Source organism: Hipposideros armiger, unplaced genomic scaffold, assembly GCF_001890085.2.
Source record: "Hipposideros armiger isolate ML-2016 unplaced genomic scaffold, ASM189008v1 scaffold_526, whole genome shotgun sequence".
NCBI classification, from domain to species: Eukaryota; Metazoa; Chordata; class Mammalia; order Chiroptera; family Hipposideridae; genus Hipposideros; species Hipposideros armiger.
In genome coordinates, this window is record NW_017731876.1 from 381,361 (window position 1) to 401,151 (window position 19,791).

At 41.7% G+C, this 19,791-nt stretch overlaps 1 protein-coding gene across 1 annotated transcript in view; it reads left to right on the forward strand.

Moving 5' to 3' along the window:
- BBS9 (Bardet-Biedl syndrome 9) overlaps positions 1-15,034 on the forward strand; it is a 373,430-nt gene extending 358,396 nt beyond the window's left edge. Inside the window, exons 20-21 of the mRNA XM_019668469.1 lie at positions 14,301-14,408; positions 14,611-15,034. Coding sequence (XP_019524014.1) covers positions 14,301-14,408; positions 14,611-14,642 — 140 coding nt within the window. The 3' untranslated portion in view covers positions 14,643-15,034. The remainder of the gene's footprint in view (positions 1-14,300; positions 14,409-14,610) is intronic.
- Positions 15,035-19,791: the final 4,757 nt, after the last annotated feature.

Here is a 19,791-nt window from a genome sequence, read left to right on the forward strand (position 1 = left end):
CCGTCCTCATCCAGAGAGCACCCTCCTCCCCCTCGTGTTTTCTTGCCTTACCAAGCACTTCAGCCTATCTTTTTCTGCGTTTGGTACCATTTTTAAATTGTTTTCGTAGCGTAATTGTACGCAGACAGCTTCACATTTCCCAACAGAAATAAAAGAAACTGTTGGGAGGGTCTGTTGTATTCCATCTTCAAAAGAAGTAGAGCTCATGCTAGTCCAAGTTGTTTTAACAATTGGAAGAGAGTCACAGTACCATAGTTTGGATGAAACCTGGCTTTTCATTGCCAAAGAAGTGTAAGATGGAAATGGAGGTAACTGTGAATAATTCAAAGTAAAGTTAAACTTTGAGGATAGTTCACCTTTTCTGGAATTGGGGATTTATGCTAGTAAAGAGTTAGGGAGGAATTTGAAATGTTTATGTTACCAGAGTGTAAAAAAGATTGTCCAGTTGTTTATCTAATCTTTCATTGAGCTTGCTTTTCAAAACACGTTTAGATTTGAAGTAGCCTGGGAAAAATAAACTGTTCCAAGCCATAATGTGATGCCCCAGTGGAAATAAAATGGATCCTTTTTCATTCGTTTTGAGAAATTTCCCAAGCAGGCAGATGTCTTTGTACCTTCCTCTGCAGTTTCTTCATCCACAAATAATTTTATCAAGAACTAGAATTACAAGTGCTCTGTTACTTCTTTTTAAGTTTAGCTCCTACAAAAATTACTACTAGTATCTGATTTCTTTTCTGGGCTGGACGTTTTGTTGTTGCATCTACTCATTCTCACAGATTCTCAGTGTGTTATCATCCAGTACGATTCATTGCTTAAAGATGCGTATCAGCTAAAGCAAGAAACTTTGTGAGAACCTTTTTTGGTTCACGGAACATCCAGGCATGCTGGGCCATAGGAATAAGAGTTCTCCACTGCTTTCTGCTGTAATTGCTTTCCAACCTACCATTGAAAAAGGCAGATAATGTTATGTGAAAAATAGAATAAACTTTGGTTTCCAATGCTCCCTCCTTATCTGTTAGCCTAAATTTGTTCATTCAAGTCAACAAGTAATTATTGTGTGTCTATTTTGTGTCAGGTATCATTCTAGGGCTTGGGGTACAGTAGCAAACGAAACAGACAAAGATCCCTGCAAATTTGGAGCCTTGATTCTAGCAGGGGAGACAGTCAACAATAGCACAATAAATAAGTAAACTACACAGTGTTTTAGGAAACGGTAAGTGTTAGTGTTAAAAGATGATAAATACTATGGGAAAAGAAAAGGGATACTGGAAATGGGGCAGTTACAAGATTATAATTTAAAACTGCGTTGTTGAGAAGGCAGCTTTTGAACAAAGACTTGAAGAAGGTGAGAGATTTCTCCATGCAGAGATTAGAGTCCCAAGTGTTCCAGGTAAAGAGACTGGGCCTGGCATCTCCCAGTGGTAGGAGATGGGGTCACAGGGGTCAGATCACTGACAGCCTTTTGTCAGACTTTTGCTGCTCCTCTGGGTGAAATGGGGAGGCTGGTTTTGAACTGAGGAATGATGATACACCTTTACATTTCAAAAGGATCCCTGACTTCTCTATTGAGCAAAGCCTGTAGGGGGTTCAGAGGTAGAAGTGGGCAGTTTGAAGATGACTCAGGTGAGTAATTTAGCAAGACTTGGGATAAGAGATAATGGTGGGTTGCACCAAAGTGGTGGTTGTGGTGAAGGTGGGGACAAGTGGTCTGATTCGGGGTGTATTTTACATGTAGCGACAACAGAATTTCCCAACACAGTGGCCATGATGTGTGCGAGGAAGAAGGAAGTCCAGAACGACCCCAAGGGTTTTGGCTCAAGCCACTGGAAGGATGGAGTTTAGATGAGAAAGGCTGTGGGGTGGAACAGGTCGGTGGGGAAGATCAGGAGTACAGTTTGGGACACGCTGAATTTGAGATGCTGTTAGATACCCAAGTGGAGATATTGAGTAAGTAGCTGGATGTACGAGTTGAAATTCAGGAGAGAAATCTGGGCTGGAATGATAAAATTAGGAGTTGTCAACATGAAAATGTTATTTAACCCATGAGACTGGATAAGGTCACTAAGGGAGTGAGTTTAGAAAAGCGACGAGGACCAAAGTCGAGTGCTGGATATTTTAAGCTGTAGGTGGTTTGGAGGAACCAGCAAAGGTTACTGAGAAGGAGCGTACAGCGCGATAAGAGGCCATCTCAGAAGTCAGGTGAAGAAAGAGTTTCAGAGAAGGTGGAATGATCAGCTGTGCCGAATGCTGCCAGTGGGCCGAGTAAGTTGAGGGCAGAGAATTATCCACTGGGTGTAGCGATGTGGAGGTCATTAGTGATCTTGGCCAAATCCACTTCCACGGAGGGTAGAGGCAAAGGCTAGACTGGGAGGGTGTACGAGAGAAGCAAAGAAGAGAACTGAAACCAGCAAATACAGACAACTCTTTGGAGAAGTTTTGCTGCCATGAGGAGCAAAGATACAATGGAAGATACAGGAAAATGGGGTCGAGATAGTAAATTATTCCTGATTTGATGTTTCTTGTTGTTTATACAGACCCCAATCTTTGTTCTTTCTCTACTAAGCTGTTATTCCCTATTGGCCACTTTTTTTTTTTTTTTGCCACACCAGACAACCAATTAAGGTGTTCCTTGATTAACACAACAGTTCATTTTCCTGGAGGTCAGACAGCTATAGCTACTGCTCTCTGCCTTCTTAAAATTCACCAGCCTCCTTCCCTTTATCTTATATGAGAATCTCAGGCTTAGGTGAGGAAATGTTGCTATATAAGGCAAAGATGATGATGATAATAAAATATTATTATAACATATGATATATATATATATATATATACATATCAATCACTCACTGTGAGCCAGGCACTATTTGAAATGCTTTACATAAATGAACTAATTTAATCTTTGTAATCCCCCTATGAACTAGATATAGTTATTATCTGCGTTTAACAAATAAGTAAAGTGAGGCAGAGAAAGATTAAGTAACTAGTTTTAAGAAAAACCAATGACCAATAATGCTGTGGCTGGGATTAAATTTCTGACAATCTAGCCCCAGAGTCCATGCTCTTGAAGCGACGGGAGAATTTTCAGATGAAGATGATAGCTAGCATTTCATATCACACGAGACTTTGAAGAGCGGATGGGTTAAGCTCTTTGAGAAACAAGGTAGAATGACAGGAACTAATGGGGCCTTTCCCCAGATTTACTAGCTTGGACTTTAATAAACTGTCACCAGCCTGCAATCCTGGAAAGATGTGCTAGAACGTTCTTCAAAGATAACTTTTTTTTTAAAGATATTTCCTCAAGTTTCATGAATTCCTTTTCAAATCAGCAAGTATATATTAAGCACCTACTCTTTACATAAGAGGAAAAAAAATTTAACTGTTTCCCTCTGTGTGTTTATTTTTGCTGTGGGAAGCTAATTTGTTTATTACGCAGGCTATAGAACCATCTGGAAACTAAAACAGGAAGGACCATATATATGACCATAATGCTTTCCTATTTTTAAAGGATCCTTAAAATTTCTGTATCATTAGAGATGAGGCATGAACTAAACGCCTCTTTGTTAAGCGTCATTTCTTAGAGTGCTGGTGAGCAGTTGCCACTGAGCGCTAATAATCCCTTCCTTTTCCAGAAGGACTTGCCAACACCCATAAAGTATTCACTGGGAGAATTAAAGTCATATAAAAATAATTGGTGTTTGCTTCCTTCAAGGCATACATTTAAATACACTGCTTTATTCCTCCGCGCCTTGGCTGCCTCCGATGTTTGGTAACACTGGGTCAGCAGACTTCCTCTTTTAAGGTTCATCTGCTGGCCATTGCAGTTTCCCATGAGAAAGCAAACCTACCACTGTTTTACCCTTTTATCTTAACGTTTTATTCGTTTAGGTCATATGATCTTGTGGCTTTGCATTTCTCTGTAGTAATGGCACTGCTGGTAAATACAAGACAATGAATGTGATTATGACCCCCCCACATCCCCCCATCATCATCATCATTATTTGAGCCCTTTAAAAACTCCTATTGTGATCTCAGAAGAGTGGCTATCTGTGATAGTAGATTATCAGTGATTTCATCCTCAAATGAATGGGTGTACTGTTTTCAAGTGAATTATTTGGATGCCTCACGGACAGTTTTGGCTTTGGCCAGTGGGTCCAGCTGGAAACACTCCACCACAGGCCTGCTTACCCCATCCTCGGTTGTTACCTGGGCATTTTTAGAGTGTCAAATATAAATTTACGCTGTCCTCATGGCTTGCAGTTTCACGTGTAATTGGCTGTAACTGTAATGACTAACGTATGTTGGGGGTTAGTGCTGAAAGTAATAGCTAACATTTATTGGGGACTTACTCTGTGCCAGGCTGTGTGATACCCATATTACTAGCATTACCAAAGTTAATCTTCATCTCTCATAAAGTAAATGCTATATTTATTTTCTGCATTTTAAGGGTAAGCAAACCAAGGCCCAACTTCAGTCCTTTGCTCAAGACACAGTTACGCTGGCCAGGCCACGCCTCCTTTCAGGATGGCTCTTTTCACGATCCATGAGCTAGTGTATCATCGTGTGTACATTTCCCTGTTCTGCAAAATATGACGCCGTTTAACGTGCTAGTCTACAATAGAAACATAGCACTAGGTAATAGAGCTGCTTCGGAATGAGTCCTGAGGATGTCGTATTCGGGTTCCTCATCACACACGGACGAATAGCCTGAAACAGGCGTTCTCCGTAGCCGTGATGTTCTCTCTTTTCCCTCAAGCTGTTTATAACTGGAGTGACCCAGCTGAACTCGCCGTTTCATAATCACCACCTAGACACTCGTTATTAAAAACAACATCATTTGGTTAAGACTGTGGCTTTTAATTGGGTTATGGAAAGAAACTCGAAGAAATGTTGCCAGGACCGTTGGGGAGCGAACAGCCACTGATGCAGGGCGGGGGCTGTGGCAAACACTGGCTGCCTGCTTCTGTGGTGTCCAGGCAGAGGAGAGCTGTGCTCTTACTAGTTCATTTTTAAAGAAATTATTATTGCAGGGCTATTGGCTTCCTTTCTTTCTCCACTGTAGCTATAATGTTTTATTTGTATGTGTGTACTTCTGAGAGAGAGTGGGTCTCTGAAGAGGGAATTAGGAGGGGAAAGGATTCAAAAAGGAAATGTCTTAAAATTATGTCTCTTTCCAGTTGTACACTGGGTTTCCTTAGAATTTAGGAACAAAATGGAAATTAAAAAGCACAACACCTTTTTTGAACAAGAAGACACTGTATTTATCAGTATAGAAGAGCTCTAGTTGAAAGACAGTACATCCTGTGTTTTGTTGCAGAGCGTTTAGTTGGATCAACCGGCAATGAAATGCAAATATTAACTTTCTCTTCTTCCCACTTTCTCACAATGGCTGGGAAATGCTTTTGTGTTACTCTTTGGAGGAGTTAATGGCCTCGTTCACATGTGGGAAAACATTGTGATGGGAGACTAACAAAATAGTGAGCAATGTTTTTTTTGTTTTTGTTTATGTTTTTTGGTTTTTTTAAGTTCCATGTTTCTGTTCTTACTCGGTGTGTGTCTTTCCAAGTGCTCCAGGTTAAGAACTAGATGTGTTAGAAAAACAGATGTTAACGCAAATAAATAGATAGTTCTCATTTCCTTCAGTGAAGGAAGCCCCGAGTTCCTGAGCAGTCGTTTTGCAGCACCTTCTCCCCGTATCCGAAGCAGTGGTGCTGACCCCAGCGTCTCTCCCCTGGGTTGTGTTATATCATAGCCGATTACCATAGGGCCAGACAACCATTCACCTACATATGGTTGGGGTCATAATGCACGAACATAGTGTAGAGATCACTCTTGCCAACAATTAATTGGGGAATTCACTTTATGAAGCCCTGTTTACAGACTGACATCTGGAGAAATTCTTACCCTGGATCCATTCCAATCTGTCGGATTTATGGACTGCGCTTGCTTTTTTGTAAATAGGACTCTTTTTCTGCTTGGTACATACTGTTTACATAATTATCAATGGACGAAAATGGCTATGTTCCTGTATTTCTTAATCCCCTGGACCAAGTGGACCTAAATTCGAAGCGGTGGTCCAGTTGAAAGAATACTTGGACACCTATCATTATGCAAGTTGTGGAAACATCTTAATACCAGGAGCACCCTGCTCTCTTAAATCCAGACTCTGACTGGAGCCCTCACACCCCCCGGGACTTAGTATTCAGCCTTTATGGGGATTTTAAAACTTGTTGAGACACATGCTAGACCTCTTAAAATATATTAGACTCCCTTTTATTCACACACTTGGTCTCTGCTGTGAGGTGTGAAATGGAAATATTTTCAAACATAGGTACATGCATAGTCCTGAGTGCATTTTAAGTTTTCACCGTGGGTGGGGGGATCAAAGTTTGTTATTAGGCAGCAGAACTGAACTCCTGAACATTCCACGGGGCGCCATGTTGGACACACATTGCAGCGACCTTCCCCTGCCTCTCTGTTGCTGGTAGATGAGATACTGTCGGTGTGGTCAGGATGGCATCTGCAGATACAGGGAGAAAAAAAAAAGTTGTAGAATGGATTTAAAAGGAATGTAGAAAAACAAATATCGTATGTTGGAACTGGAAACCTAAGACTACAGGTATATAGAAAGGCATTTGCTTCTCTTTGCTGAGGTTTGAAACTATAAAATTGTATTAAGGCTAAGGGTGACATGCCTCTGCATTACAACAAAGTAAAGGGTAGAATGGAAGTGGAGATGAGAAAGATGTGGACATAGGCCCTCCAGTTCCTCCTCGAGAGTAGCGGTGTCGTCATATGATATCAGTTGGATTCACTGTGTTATGGGGAGGACTCATTCAGTAACATGCATTCTCAAGGGCTTTTTTTTCTAACGTGCTTTGATGAGGTCGGTGCCTGTTGTATATATTAACAATCTCATATATGTGTGTTTTTCTGGAAAGCATCTGCTGAGTAGGTACCTTTGTAAACCCAATTTCACAGAAATGTTGGCTCTCCAAAGTGGCCCTTTAGTTCTGAACACACACACACACACACACAACGTCATTCATTAAAAAAATTCCAGCGAGCATAGCTTTACCATTATGGTGTGCTCTTAAGGAAATGTCAAGTGCAGGTATGGGATGGACTGGGCCCTGTGATCTGCAGTCCAGTTTGGAAGAAGAGGTCAGTTGGAGGCTTGATCAGGGAAGTGCAGCCTACTTTTCCTCAGAGCTTCCTGCTTTTTATCTCTACTGTAACCCTTGTATAAGTTTTTATCTCTATTTTAGCCACAGTTCTTCTTGACTATATCTCTGATCCTGCATTACATTTTTCTGACTATTAATGTATTTTTGTGCTTTGACATTTTATCGTCTTCACCGTCAGTAAGTCACCCCAGATTATTTTACATGGAAGTGTACACACAGAAAAGTAGAATCGGTGGGTGATTCACCATTTCTCTCCCCATTTCCTCTTCACCTTTGCCTCCCTCTCTCTTTCACTTCCTCCCCTTCCTCCCATTCTTCCATTTTGCCAAAAAGTTTCTGAATACTCAGTTAAAACTGCTACATGGACATGCAGTAGGATGCTTGGCTTTCTATAGCTTACATTCTCCTTGGGCTAGAAAAAAGTATATTTTAAAAAATGAACAGAGTGGAGGAGAATTATCAGGAAAGCTCCTGTACATGTCTGTATGTCTGTGTGCATGTGTGTGTGCACACTTACAGACGAGAGAGAGAGAATAAAGAATAAAACTTTTGCAACTTTTCCAAATGAATATATTTACAGAGAATTTTTTAACAACTCATAGTCTCTTAGGGAATTTCTTTGTATTTAAGATAGTGAAATATTATTTTCAAAGCACCCATTCCCCACACTTCACATGAATTATAAACCTTTGAAATGAAATCTGAATATTAACCTCAAAAAACACTTTATCCATCAAGTAAATCTTGATTAAAAGAAAAATGTCACTGGTGTATATTTTTGAGGTTTCTGCTGTTTTTAATTCTTAGTGGCGATTCAGTCAGGCATGTGAACAGAAGATTCTTTGGTTGGCAAGTTAGAGCAGGGTCTGCAGTCATTTCTGATTCTCAGAATGTGTCCTTGTTTCATTCCTCTTAAATATATGAAGAAAAGAGAAGAAACGATTTTCTCCTCCCTGAAGGAAGGGAGCATTCGTGCCCATCCACACAGTTGATTGCAGAGGTCACTGTTGGAAGAAAATGAATCATCAAAGTTCTAAAATACTCCCAAAGAATAGCTTGCCAACCTTCTGGATTTTCTATGTCACTGAGAGGAAGTACCGGTGACTACAGCCAACTCACCAGCCAATCCATTGAGGTCTTTCTGACAAAAGAGGTGTTCTTGAGAAAGCCCTAATGGTGACGAAGCAGGAGAGCCAAGAACTATCTCTGGGCCAGTGGGGGCATCAGCTACCCTCTCAGAGCCTCTGTTTTGGGAACTACTAAATAAAGGTGGTTGAACTAAAAGCCAAAGTTCTTTGATTCCACAGAAATGGTGTGGAAAGTACATCTATTCCACAAACATTAATGGATGGCAGACACGATTAAATGCGCTGTACGCGAAGCACTCTGCTGGGTGCATGGGCTCAGATAATCCTCACGGGGAGGACTCATTTAGACCATTTGTACAGATGGGCCCACTGAGAACCTGCCCTGGGGCCGACAGCTCGCTCCAGCCTGGTCCCCAAGGGGAACTTCAGCTATTGGCCTCCTTCCCCCACTGTGGCTCCTGCAGTCACTGCGCACTTGCCTTTCCCTTTTGATAGAAGAAAAGATAAGCACCTGGAGACAATCCTAAATATTGGAAACCCTAAGAATTTATGAAAGAAACCTCATATAAAAAATGTCCCCCGATCTAATCATGAGAAGAACACCAGACAAATTCCAGTGGAAGGGCCGTCTGCAGTATACCTGATGCCAAGGCCATCAGACACAAAGGGAGTCGGAGAAACTGTCACAGCCAAGAAGCGCCAAAGGAGATGTGACAGCTGATGTCGTATGGTATCCTGGATGGGCTACTGGGACAGCTAAGGACTTTGGGTAGAAACTAAGGAAATCTGAATAGACTGTGGACTTTAGTTCATAGTAACACATCACTGCTGATTTAGTAATCACAACAAATGCACCTTGCTAATGCACAATGTTCCATGAACAGTGCAGTGCAGAGGATATGTGTGAATTTTCTGTACTACCCGCTAAATTCTTCTGTACATTTTTAGATGTTCTAAAAAGTAAAGTCTAGTTTTAAAAAGTTTATCACTGCCCAAACAAAAAGAGAATTTGTAGCAATAGGACAAAGTACTTTTAAACAAATACTACTCCTCATTATTATTATTATTATTATTATTATTATTATTATTACCACCATTATTCTATAACATGATAGGTCAGTGTTAAATGCCTCTAGGAACCTTCAGACTTAGAATCCAGTGTGAAGAGGAGATTTCCTTGAACCTTGAATTAGGCCAGGGGACCAACCACTGGCAAACTTCTTACAGCCAGGGGCCATATGTGGGCCTGCTGCCTATTTTAGCGAATAAAGTTTGATTGGAACACAGCTAATGCCCATTCACGTTTACAAATTGCTTTTTCACTATGATGGCAAAAAGAAATGGTTGCACCAGAGACCAGATGGCCCACAGAGCTTAAAAAATAGTTACTATCTGGCCAACCCCTGGTACAGGCTATTACAGTTACAGTGTAGCTAGTGAGGCAGGTGAGCTGGGCCACCAGGATTCACCTGGGGTAGAATTGAATATTAGAACTCCGCAGATCAAGTAGCAGGAAAGATATCAGAGAGGGCATGATTCAACGAGAATAGCCACCGTCAGAGGAGGTCACATGTTTGTGGGTTCTGGGCACTTTCTTCCTGGCTGCCAGCAGCGCTGTGTCATTGGCCCCTTGGGTGTATCCGCCTAAGTGAGCCCTACCCCTTCAGACTTCCACCTTCAGGGACCTTTCTTTTGGCCTCGCACTCTACTCTTCTTTAGTGTCCCTGACTTTGACCTGAAAGTCGTCAGAACTGAATGTGTTTTCCAGTGTGCCAGGCATCTATACACACTCAACACTGTTTCCCTTATAAAGTAGGGTGGCCAGAGTCTTTGTTTTATAGATGAGGAGATGAGGCTCATTCAAGTGAAGTAACCTGGTCAAGAGGGTCACCTGGCTCCTAAATACTGAGCCCAAATTGGACTCGAGGCTTCAGAACATAACGTTAAGCCCCTACACCGCGCCTGCCTTCCGTGCCGGAGCCAGCTTCCACTAGCCCTGAGAGCCAATTGTTGAATTTTAGGAATTCTGTTGATAAACCCAGTGGATAAATCCAGCCATATTAAAAATTAAATTGCCTTAACTTATAACCAAATAAGTTGTATTATGAACAAAGGTAATATGCCTTAAAACTCGTGACTAATTATTTTACTCCATGTCACTGTCGTCACTTGTGCACATCTCTGCCAAGCTCCGCTTTCAGTGGTGTCACATTGGTTGTTTGAAATTGGCTATCACGGGCATATTTATACCACAGAAATGGGCCAACACTACAGATGGGGACTTCTTTTCCTCCTTGAGACCCAGCTGGTTACACATTTACCAGCACACCGGCGCTTACTGTGCTGCCCAGAGATAACTCCATTCTTCAGTGAGCTCAGGCTGCAGAAAACCAAGGCTAGAAAGGAAAGTATTTTCAGGCTACTTTTGATTTGGCCCCATTACAAATTTCTGAGGCAAGGAAGCACAGAATGGCCCAGGGAAACTTTGGGGCGAGAGGAAATGCAGGAGGGCAGCAGAAGAAAAAACACAAATTAATATCAGTACCTTTACAGTTGCAAAATGAGACCAGTCAGCACTTCCTTACAGGGTTGAGGATTGAGTGAGCTAATGCACTGAGAATTCATAGCCGAGTCTCCAGCACACAGTAGGTCCATATACTGTGATTTCCAGATCAGGAAGTCCCGGGCTCTCTCTTTTTCTGCCTATTGGCTCGGATGTTGCACACGCAATGTGTTTGGATGATTTCTTCCAAGTCTGGTTTTTCTTCCCCTTCTCCTTTGATGGGAAGGCTCTAAGCTAAGGGTACATCACCCAGCGTCTGTAGAACTCAGGCCCTGTTTCCACAGATGGGCTTCAGAAGGTCTCTGTTAGTTTGGAAGTTTTAAATTTTATTTCTCTCCTTTTACTGTTAATGCTGAAATTTCTAACAATTTTTTTTCAATATTTTAGCAAAAGTCTCATCAGATACACTCATCTGTCCTTAGCAGATTCCAATTCAGTAGGTGTGGGTGGGGCCTGAGATTGTAGTTCAACAATCTCCTTGGTGATACCTGGTGCTGCTGGTCCCATGAGCTCTAAGGCCCTAGGGACCTTCTGACTTTTGGGATTGGCCTTCCCTTGCCCGTGAAGTGCACTGAACTTGCCACGTTCTTTTTACAAGCTATATAGTCATCAGAAGCAGCCTTTGTACTGGGAATCCCTGTAATTATAAAGTTTCCGTGCCATAGCTGCTTCATCTCCCGGCCTTGACCTCTACGTCCACGTCACCCCAGTTAACCATGGGTGAAGCTTAAGTCATTGCATAACAGAGGTTATTCCCATTCTGTTTCTCACAGATAGGTGGACTGTCTAACTTCAAAATTCCATCTTAAAGGCCTCCTTTTTAAACTACTTCCAGTACCAATGATTTTTGCAAGAAAACAGAGTCTGAGGTAAGGATTAAAATAATGGCTGTTTACTCGGCAAACTCAGGGAATAGAGGATGAAGCAAAAGGAATTATGTGAAGTAAGACAAAGCAGTACTGCTGACCACCATCTCAAAGAGCTGCGCACAAACCCAGCGGCAGCAGCCACTCAGCACACAGCGCTTTTCTGGGCAAAAAAGAAACAATGAATTCAGTCGACCCATGAGAGAGACAGGAGAGGAATTCTCTGCCTAGCTCCTCCCCTTCTTCCATTTACCATTAGTTAAGACACCAGATCCCACATGCTGACCAGTCTGGCTGCAGGGAGGCATCCAAAGAAAGAAGGGTGGGATTCCCAGGGCCAGTGACTGGTCAGCCTGCAGTGGGATTGGAGACGCTTGTCATCTCTCTGTGCTCAAGACAGGGCAAGGCTATCTGTGCCAAGGAGAAGAGAGGAAATGACCCAAGTTGTTGATTGTTATAGCAACTGACTTTTTCTCTTGTGCCCATATGATTGACGAACTAGGAAGTGTTTTGTTTAAGTCTTCATCCTTCCGTCTCATCCCAATATTGAGTCAGCAGGAATAAAAGGTAGACACTAACTCATCGTTGGAGAGCTACCTCTCTCCACGCACAGGGCAGACATTGCCAGCTGATGACTGCCCTCTTTCCCGTCCGTCTGCTGGGGACACTTCTCCTCGCTGAAGTTTCCTTGTGTGTGAAGGTGGGTACATGAGTACAGTGGTCCTGGCCTCACCCTGCCTCCCCCTCCCTTTGTCTCAGGGACGGAAAAATGACTTCATCTGATTTGTGAATTTGGAAGGAAAAGTCAAGCCATTCTTTGGCCTTTTTTCTTGGGATCAGTGTTGTTCTGCTCTGCAGGGAGCAGCTCATTCTGTCTGTTACCCCCATCAGCCTTACAGAGGTACCCCTCCTCCACCCGCATAGGCTGTTTCTTTTTTATCAGTTGCATGAGGGTCCAGGAGGAGAAGAAGAATGCTATTTCTTGGGCTTCCCCAAAGGTCTCCAAACCTTGCACTGCCCCTGGCCTTCAAAACACGAGTACTCTAAGGAGTGCTTCTGGCAGCCATACTCAGTGGATCCCCAGGTGACATAAAACCTGCCGAAACCTGAGATCCCTTTGGCTACTGATGCAGCGCGGAGCCACATAGTAAAGTAGTTAGATAACATCCGCTTTAGGAGCGGTCAGGCTTGGGTGTGAGTTCCGTCTTACTCCATAGGCTCTGTGTGACCTTGGCAAGTTACCGAATCTCATGAGATCTCAGTTTTCTTGTCCTTAAATTGAGAATAATAATATCTCTTTCATGATGTGGTTTGTAGGAAGTCAATGAGATAATATGGGCTGAGTTTCTAGCACTTATAATAGAAAGCACTTAATAATGATAGTTATTGTTACCATGATCTGCGGACTTGGGAAAGAGATTAAAAATAAGCCTGGTTCTTCTAGATGGGCCCTCACCATCTTCAGATACAGCTGGGCGAGTTCCATCGCACTGATGGATAATTCTAACATTTCCTGTTCAGGGAACCTCGGAGGCTACTGCTAATTCTTATGTTATGAATGTGGACATGCTTTTCTTTCAAGTTTCCCTCGGTGCCGATTTCTTTTGCAGAGTTGATGCAGAGGGATGAATGGTGAGGTGTATTTTCCTTCAGACCTGGGATCTTTCCACTTCCTTCTCATTTGAATGATGTGGTTTACAAATAAGTACTGCTGATCCCCTCTGTCTTCATACACCCCCTCTCACATAAAGCCCAATTTGAGTATCAAGGCTTTGGACTCTGTGTATGAGAAGCCTCCGAAAAAGAAAAAAAAAATCACACTTCATTAACAAGAAGAATGGCCTTGGAAAAAAGTCTGTATGTACAATGTGCAGCGTGTTAGTACATGTCTAGGAAATGGTGGCAAGTGAGTCAAATCAAGCTGTCGATGTGGTCAGGAAATTCTCACGTGAGTTTCCCATCCAGGATTTTGGTGGATAAAGTCAAATGTCCCAGCATTTCCAAAGCGCAGTGGTGCCAGTTCATCCTCAAGTCACCTTGGAATTGGCTTGGAATTGAAAGCGTCCACGGTGCAGTTTGTGGCTTTGCTATTGAGTTATGAGGTGCTTTGTCTGTGCTATAAAGTGCTGGGATTCAGGGATAGAATCAAATTCCAGAAAAATGCCTCCACGGTCACCATCTCAGAATACCAGTGACCTTCCTCTCTGCTCAAGGGGGGCTTACTTCCCTTGCGGTCAATGTGGTTGTTTTTTTTTTAATAGTTTCTGATGCTCTGGTATTAAAGGGAATTCCTACTGAAGTGTCATCATGTGGATAGCACATATACTCTAGGTTTTGTCCTTTCTGACTTGAAAAAGGTTAAGCTTCAAGACAACACCACTGCTGTTAGCTAAGGGATCGTGGGTATAATATGTCTTTGGGAACAGTAACTCATTGCCAGTATTATCACCAAAGAGAGGCACTTAAGATGGTTCCTGAAGACTATTGTCACCTCATTTATTATCTTTATGACCGATACATTTTTTTAAGCAGTAGGTGTCGTGTGAAGTGGCAGATTTTCCTACACATGCTTAAAATATTGTTGGCATTTTTCAACTAGGTGGCTGTACCCCGATCCCAGAATCAGACCTAGAGGGAAGATCAGTAGAGCAAGACTCCACCGAACTGTTTACCAACCACAAGCACCTCGGAGAGACGCCCCTGCCTGGTAAGAGAATGGGCGTCCTTCACAAATGACCCGTCAGCTACAGCAACACTGGTCAGCTTTATCTTACCAGAGAGCATGCTGCAAAATTGCTTGCTTTCCATCTTGTTCCTCCTTCCCTTCGGCTTTGGTGCAGTTCACTTTGATCGTTTGTGTATTCCTTTCAACATTCAGAACTTTTCCGCTCTCTCACTCTTTTTTCTAGAAGTTTCACCCCTCCAAGGAGTCTCGGAATAGTTCAAGTAGAGTTGCCCGGTTGAGGGGAAGATGGCCTTCCCAAGACTGATCCTGTGTGGACCTCATGCCAAGCACAGACGTAGGGCTATGCAGGGGCTTCGTGTAGCTCACCTGTCCAGACGGCACTGATGAGGGTCCGGACTTCTGTTTTGCTAGGAGGACTTGTAATCCCAGGGGCAAGTCAGTCGCCGGCTTGTCTTACCAGGAAAGGATGGTGCTGCTTTTTGGTCATCCGTATATTTGCAGCCACAGGAGACAGTGATATGACATCTTTTGGGGACAGACTTTATAATGCAGAGACCTAGATCCAAAATAATTTGATACCCCATTTTTTTTCACAGAATTCTTATATAGTAAATGTATCAAGTTTAATAAAACATTTCATTGTCAAACAACTTCTTGGATTTGATTTCTAATCAGAGGGTTGTATAAGTGATTTCTTTACATTATTTCTTCAAAGGAAAGAATTTGAGATAAATGGAAAACTTTGCTGCTCCATGGTAAGGCTTGAACAGATTGTTTTATAAATAAAAGAAACACAGAGCTTTCATATTATTTACTCTAGTAGGCTAAAAGTGGATAAAGGTAAGTTTTATAGTATTGTATGAAAATGTTAAAATATTTTCAAGGAAACTAGTACATTAACATCCTCTTTTCATTACCCCAGTGGGTGACAACTTTTAAAATCACAGGTTAAAAAAGGATTCACACTTTATCACAACTGAAATGTAAGGTTTTTATATACAAGATATGAGATTTTTAGATTTTGCCAATTTCAAGTTAAAATGACAGTTGCAGACTGATTTATTTAAACAAAAGTACGCCTGTGCCAATTTTGGAATGCCTTCCAGTCAGTACAAAGGAGAAATGGTTCATGGTTTTTCTTTTGTGCAATGTCAGAAACTTCAGAAGATGCATTATTATTATTATTACTATTAGCCTCTTTTTTTAAGGATATGCAGCAGAACATATAATATTTTTAATTGTCAAGTGCAGGAGTGGACAGCTTTGGGCCAGGATCAACCATTAGATTAATTTCACCCAGCCTTTGGGTATTAGTAAAAGGGGTCTGGCTCTGTGTATGCAGATAGCTGCAAAATCACAACACTTCTGATCATGGTAACAGCTTCATTGAAGAAAGGGTACAGGAGAAGTTTTATATATGCTTCTCTTTCTATATATACATATATACAGTAAAAACTTGGTTTGCGAGTGTTCCGCAAGATGAGCAAACATTTCTAACACATTTTAACATGGTAAACGAGCGATGTCTTGCAATACGAGTAGTTTGTTTCTGGAACAAATCATGCTTGCAAGCCAAGGTATTACTCTGTGTGTGTGTGTGAGTGTGTATATAAATATAAATAGGTGTATATATTTATATATATATATATATATTTCTCTCTATACATAGACATATACATATACGTATACATATACATATATACACACTTCTCTACAGAGACACACACACACGTGTGTGCGTGTGCATGAGAGGTAGGACAATTAAGTATGTGAACTCATCCTAGAAAAAGTGCTACATACCCCATTGCTGAATGAATATCACTACGGTCACCTTTGAAGTACTCCCCTTGGGAAGCTATGCACTGACGCCAGCTCCCAGTCCATCCTTCAAAGCAGTTTTGGAACTTTTTTTCTGGAATGGCCATCAGAGCTTTTGTCGTATTACCCTTGATGTCCTGAATGTCATCAAAATGTCTTCCTTTCAATCTTTCCTTTATCTTCAGGTAAAGAAAGAAGTCATTGGGGCCTGATCAGGTGAGTAGAGTGGGTGTCCCAATACAGTTATTTGTTTACTGGCTAAAAACTCCCTCACAGACAGTGCTGTGTGAGCTGGTGCATTGTCGTGATGCAAGAGCCGCGAATTGGTGGTAAGTTCAGGTCGTCTAACTTTTTCACGCAGCCTTTTCAGCACTTCCAAACAGGAAACTTGGTTAACTGTCCAGTTGATACAAATTCATAATGAATAAACCCTCTGACATCAAAAAAAGGTTAGCAACATCATTGCAGCAAATTTGCAAACTCAATTCTCAGACCTCGTATGTATTACTTCTTTAAAATGTGTTTGTGTGTTATTTTTGGGGGGCAGAGGCATATTTAGTTCCCACGGATTTTTCATACTGTGCATGTGTCCATGTGTTTCTTTTGTTCTTTCTCTTTCTGTCTCTTTTGAATCATGTCCTGTTTGTATGTGTTCTCCTAACTGCCTTTTTCCCTTTCTTTTCTGTTTCTGTGTTCATCGGCTTGCTCAGCCTTTTCTCCCCTCACCTATTCCCCCAGCCAGTTCTTTCTCTCTGCCTCCTGGTTGCCTGTCTTTATTCCCCTTGATATAAAATGGGAGCATATCATTTGATTTGTAAAGGTTACTTTAAATGTGCTGAGTGCAGTGATTTCTGTCTGTTTCAGATCCCTCCTCCACGGCTTTCGTTTTGTTTATGTCTTCCATGATTGCCATGTTCTTGAGGGAGTGATTACCAATGTAAATTCAGAAGGCTTCCTATTTCTGGTTTGAAAGTTTAAGGTGACTCCTGTTGCTTCAATTACATGTTGTACTGAGAGGTTGGATGTTAAGAAGTGTATTTGTAAAATATTTCCCTGGAAATCACTGTCAGTATCTTAAGCTTATTAGCACAATTACTTGACCAAATAATTTTATTTTTTATCTGAATCACTTTAATACAGACCTCTATATACATATATTATATACATAAATATTTAAAAATATATCTAATATATTACCGTTCGCATTTTACTAGCTGCCAAAAGGAAAGAAGTTGCTAGTTAACCTTGTCAACATTATCAAATTTAAAATATAAGTTCCAAAATGATAAAATGATTTGATTCATAACTTAAAAGTGTCTTTCGATAAAGGATTTCCTGACTTTAAGTTGTATACCTGTCTTTTAACCCTGGTTTTAGCCTCATGATTTTAAAGCACATAAACATAAAATGTTTCTGCTAACAGAAAAATAATGGAGCCAAGAATTCCTTTGGAGCCAAATTATCCTTTAGGGTGGCCTTTTAAAAACCAAGACCCAGATAGTTGTTACCTGTTCTCGTGACTCTGGCACTGGTATTTCAACCTTTAATAACACCTGTCCATTATCTCTTTGATTTCCAGTGCGGTCGCACATTTAAAAAATATGCTTATTTGCCATTTACGTTTCTCCTTTGGCAAATTACCTGTTCGTGCTGTTCTTTTCCTTTTTGAAGGAGGTTGGGGTGGTGACAGCGATCCTCTTACTGATTCATAATTGTGGTTTGAAAAGATATTAATCTTTGGTTGATCATGTATGATATAGACATTGCTCTCAATTTTTCACTTGTCTTTGAATTTTGTTTCTGGGTTTGTTATTTTTAATAGAAGTTTTCTAAATTTTAAGTAGCCAAATCTATGAACCCTTTTCTTGTGGTTTCTGCCTTTCGTGTCCAGCTTGGATCATCTAATGAGTGCTCTCCCTGCTGCTTCTCAGTGACAGTCTGAGGTCACACTCAGGCTGTCGTGCTGTGTGCTGTGGCAAGCTTCAGTCATACCCTCCGGGGCACTGCCCTGGGTTATCAAAGCCACAGAGCTGTGTTCCCTTCTGCTCTCATGGGTCACAGAGTTTTATATGAAATGCCTCCTAGGTTTTACTCATCTCCTTCACTCTGGGGACAATCACCCAAGTGATAGATACCTCACAGCTTTCAAAGTCCTGCTCCCTGATGATGCTTGGGCCTCCCTGTGGGAGGCCTTTAGGATGACTGGATTTTCCAGAAGGTTCCTTAGCACTCTTATAAATGGCCTTCCTCAATTCCACACCAGCCCTCTAGACATGGCCGGACATGTTCCCGTCCCATGTGAACACAAGTTAGCTCAGGTTGGGTGCACTGTGCCCACTCAAATCTGTATGTACAGAGGCAACAGAGAAGTCAGTGACGGCATCCTCCAGTTCCCAGATCCCCTAAGCTGTTGGGCTTCCCAGCCTCTCAAGGGACTGGCGTATTATTTCCACAGGCCAAGTACACCTGGAGCCACAGGGGAGTCCTCACCTTGAGGAGCATCTGATTGCATTATGAAAGGCTTTGCTCTAATTTCATGAATCTTAAAAAATTATTCTCTTGCTTCAAAGTGGCTAAGCCAAGAGACTGTGTTTCTTTAAAATATGTGCCTCTGACTAGTTGGTAATCTGTGTCACAATGTATGTGACTCCCTATCAGATATACATGTAGGTAAAGACGAGCGAAAGAACCAAAATAAAATATGTGGTGACTGTTAAATCCTGCATTCTATAAATGCAGGGTTGTCAATGGTCATTTACCACAGCACCAGTATCCTTCCTGTGTGCCAACAGGTGTCGTCTTGTTGAGAGATGAAGGGTGTGCCCACAAGAGTGAGGGGGCTGGTGAGGGGCGGGCTGATGGGAGAGGGAGGCAAACTGGTAGTTCGCAGCATTGGGTGGACGTTAGGATCTTTTATTTTCTTCCTTTTGCTGATTTGTATTTTCAGGGTATCCTTTAATGAATACATATTGCTCTTGAAATAAGAGAACAGACCTTATCTTTGCATGTACCTGTCAGGATATCAGTGTGAGTAACATAAACAGCAATTAGTAATGTACTCTTGTTGCTTAGTATTGATTGGGTATATTAACAGCATGAGATTTAGAGAATAATCTACTTGGGACATTGTACTGTAGTTATTCTGAAAGGTGCCAAGTAAAACATATTATCAAAATAGCATGATTATTATCATTTATAGTAGTAATATGAGCATAAAATCGTATTGAAAATTATGGGTTTTTTTCTTGATGTCCTTAGCATCTTCTAACGTGAAAAGCAAATGTGTCCATTCAATATGAGGACAATGCTGGAGAGGCTGCCAAAAATGCAAACCAGGGCTGGTTAGATGATATCAGATGCTGCCCTCTCTTTAGTTTCTCTGTGTTTTCAGTGTTGAAATAGCTGTGTTCTTTTTCAGTGTTAGCCCCTCAACTATGGAAGCTATGCAGACGTCACACGTGTGCAGGGTTTTGTAGATGTGGACTTTGAGAGGTGTAACTTACAGTGCAGCCAAACTGCCATGGTCTGTTCAGAGTGAGATGCCTGTGGCCAGGATTGGCACGCCCCCCCTCGCTCCCCCAGGCTT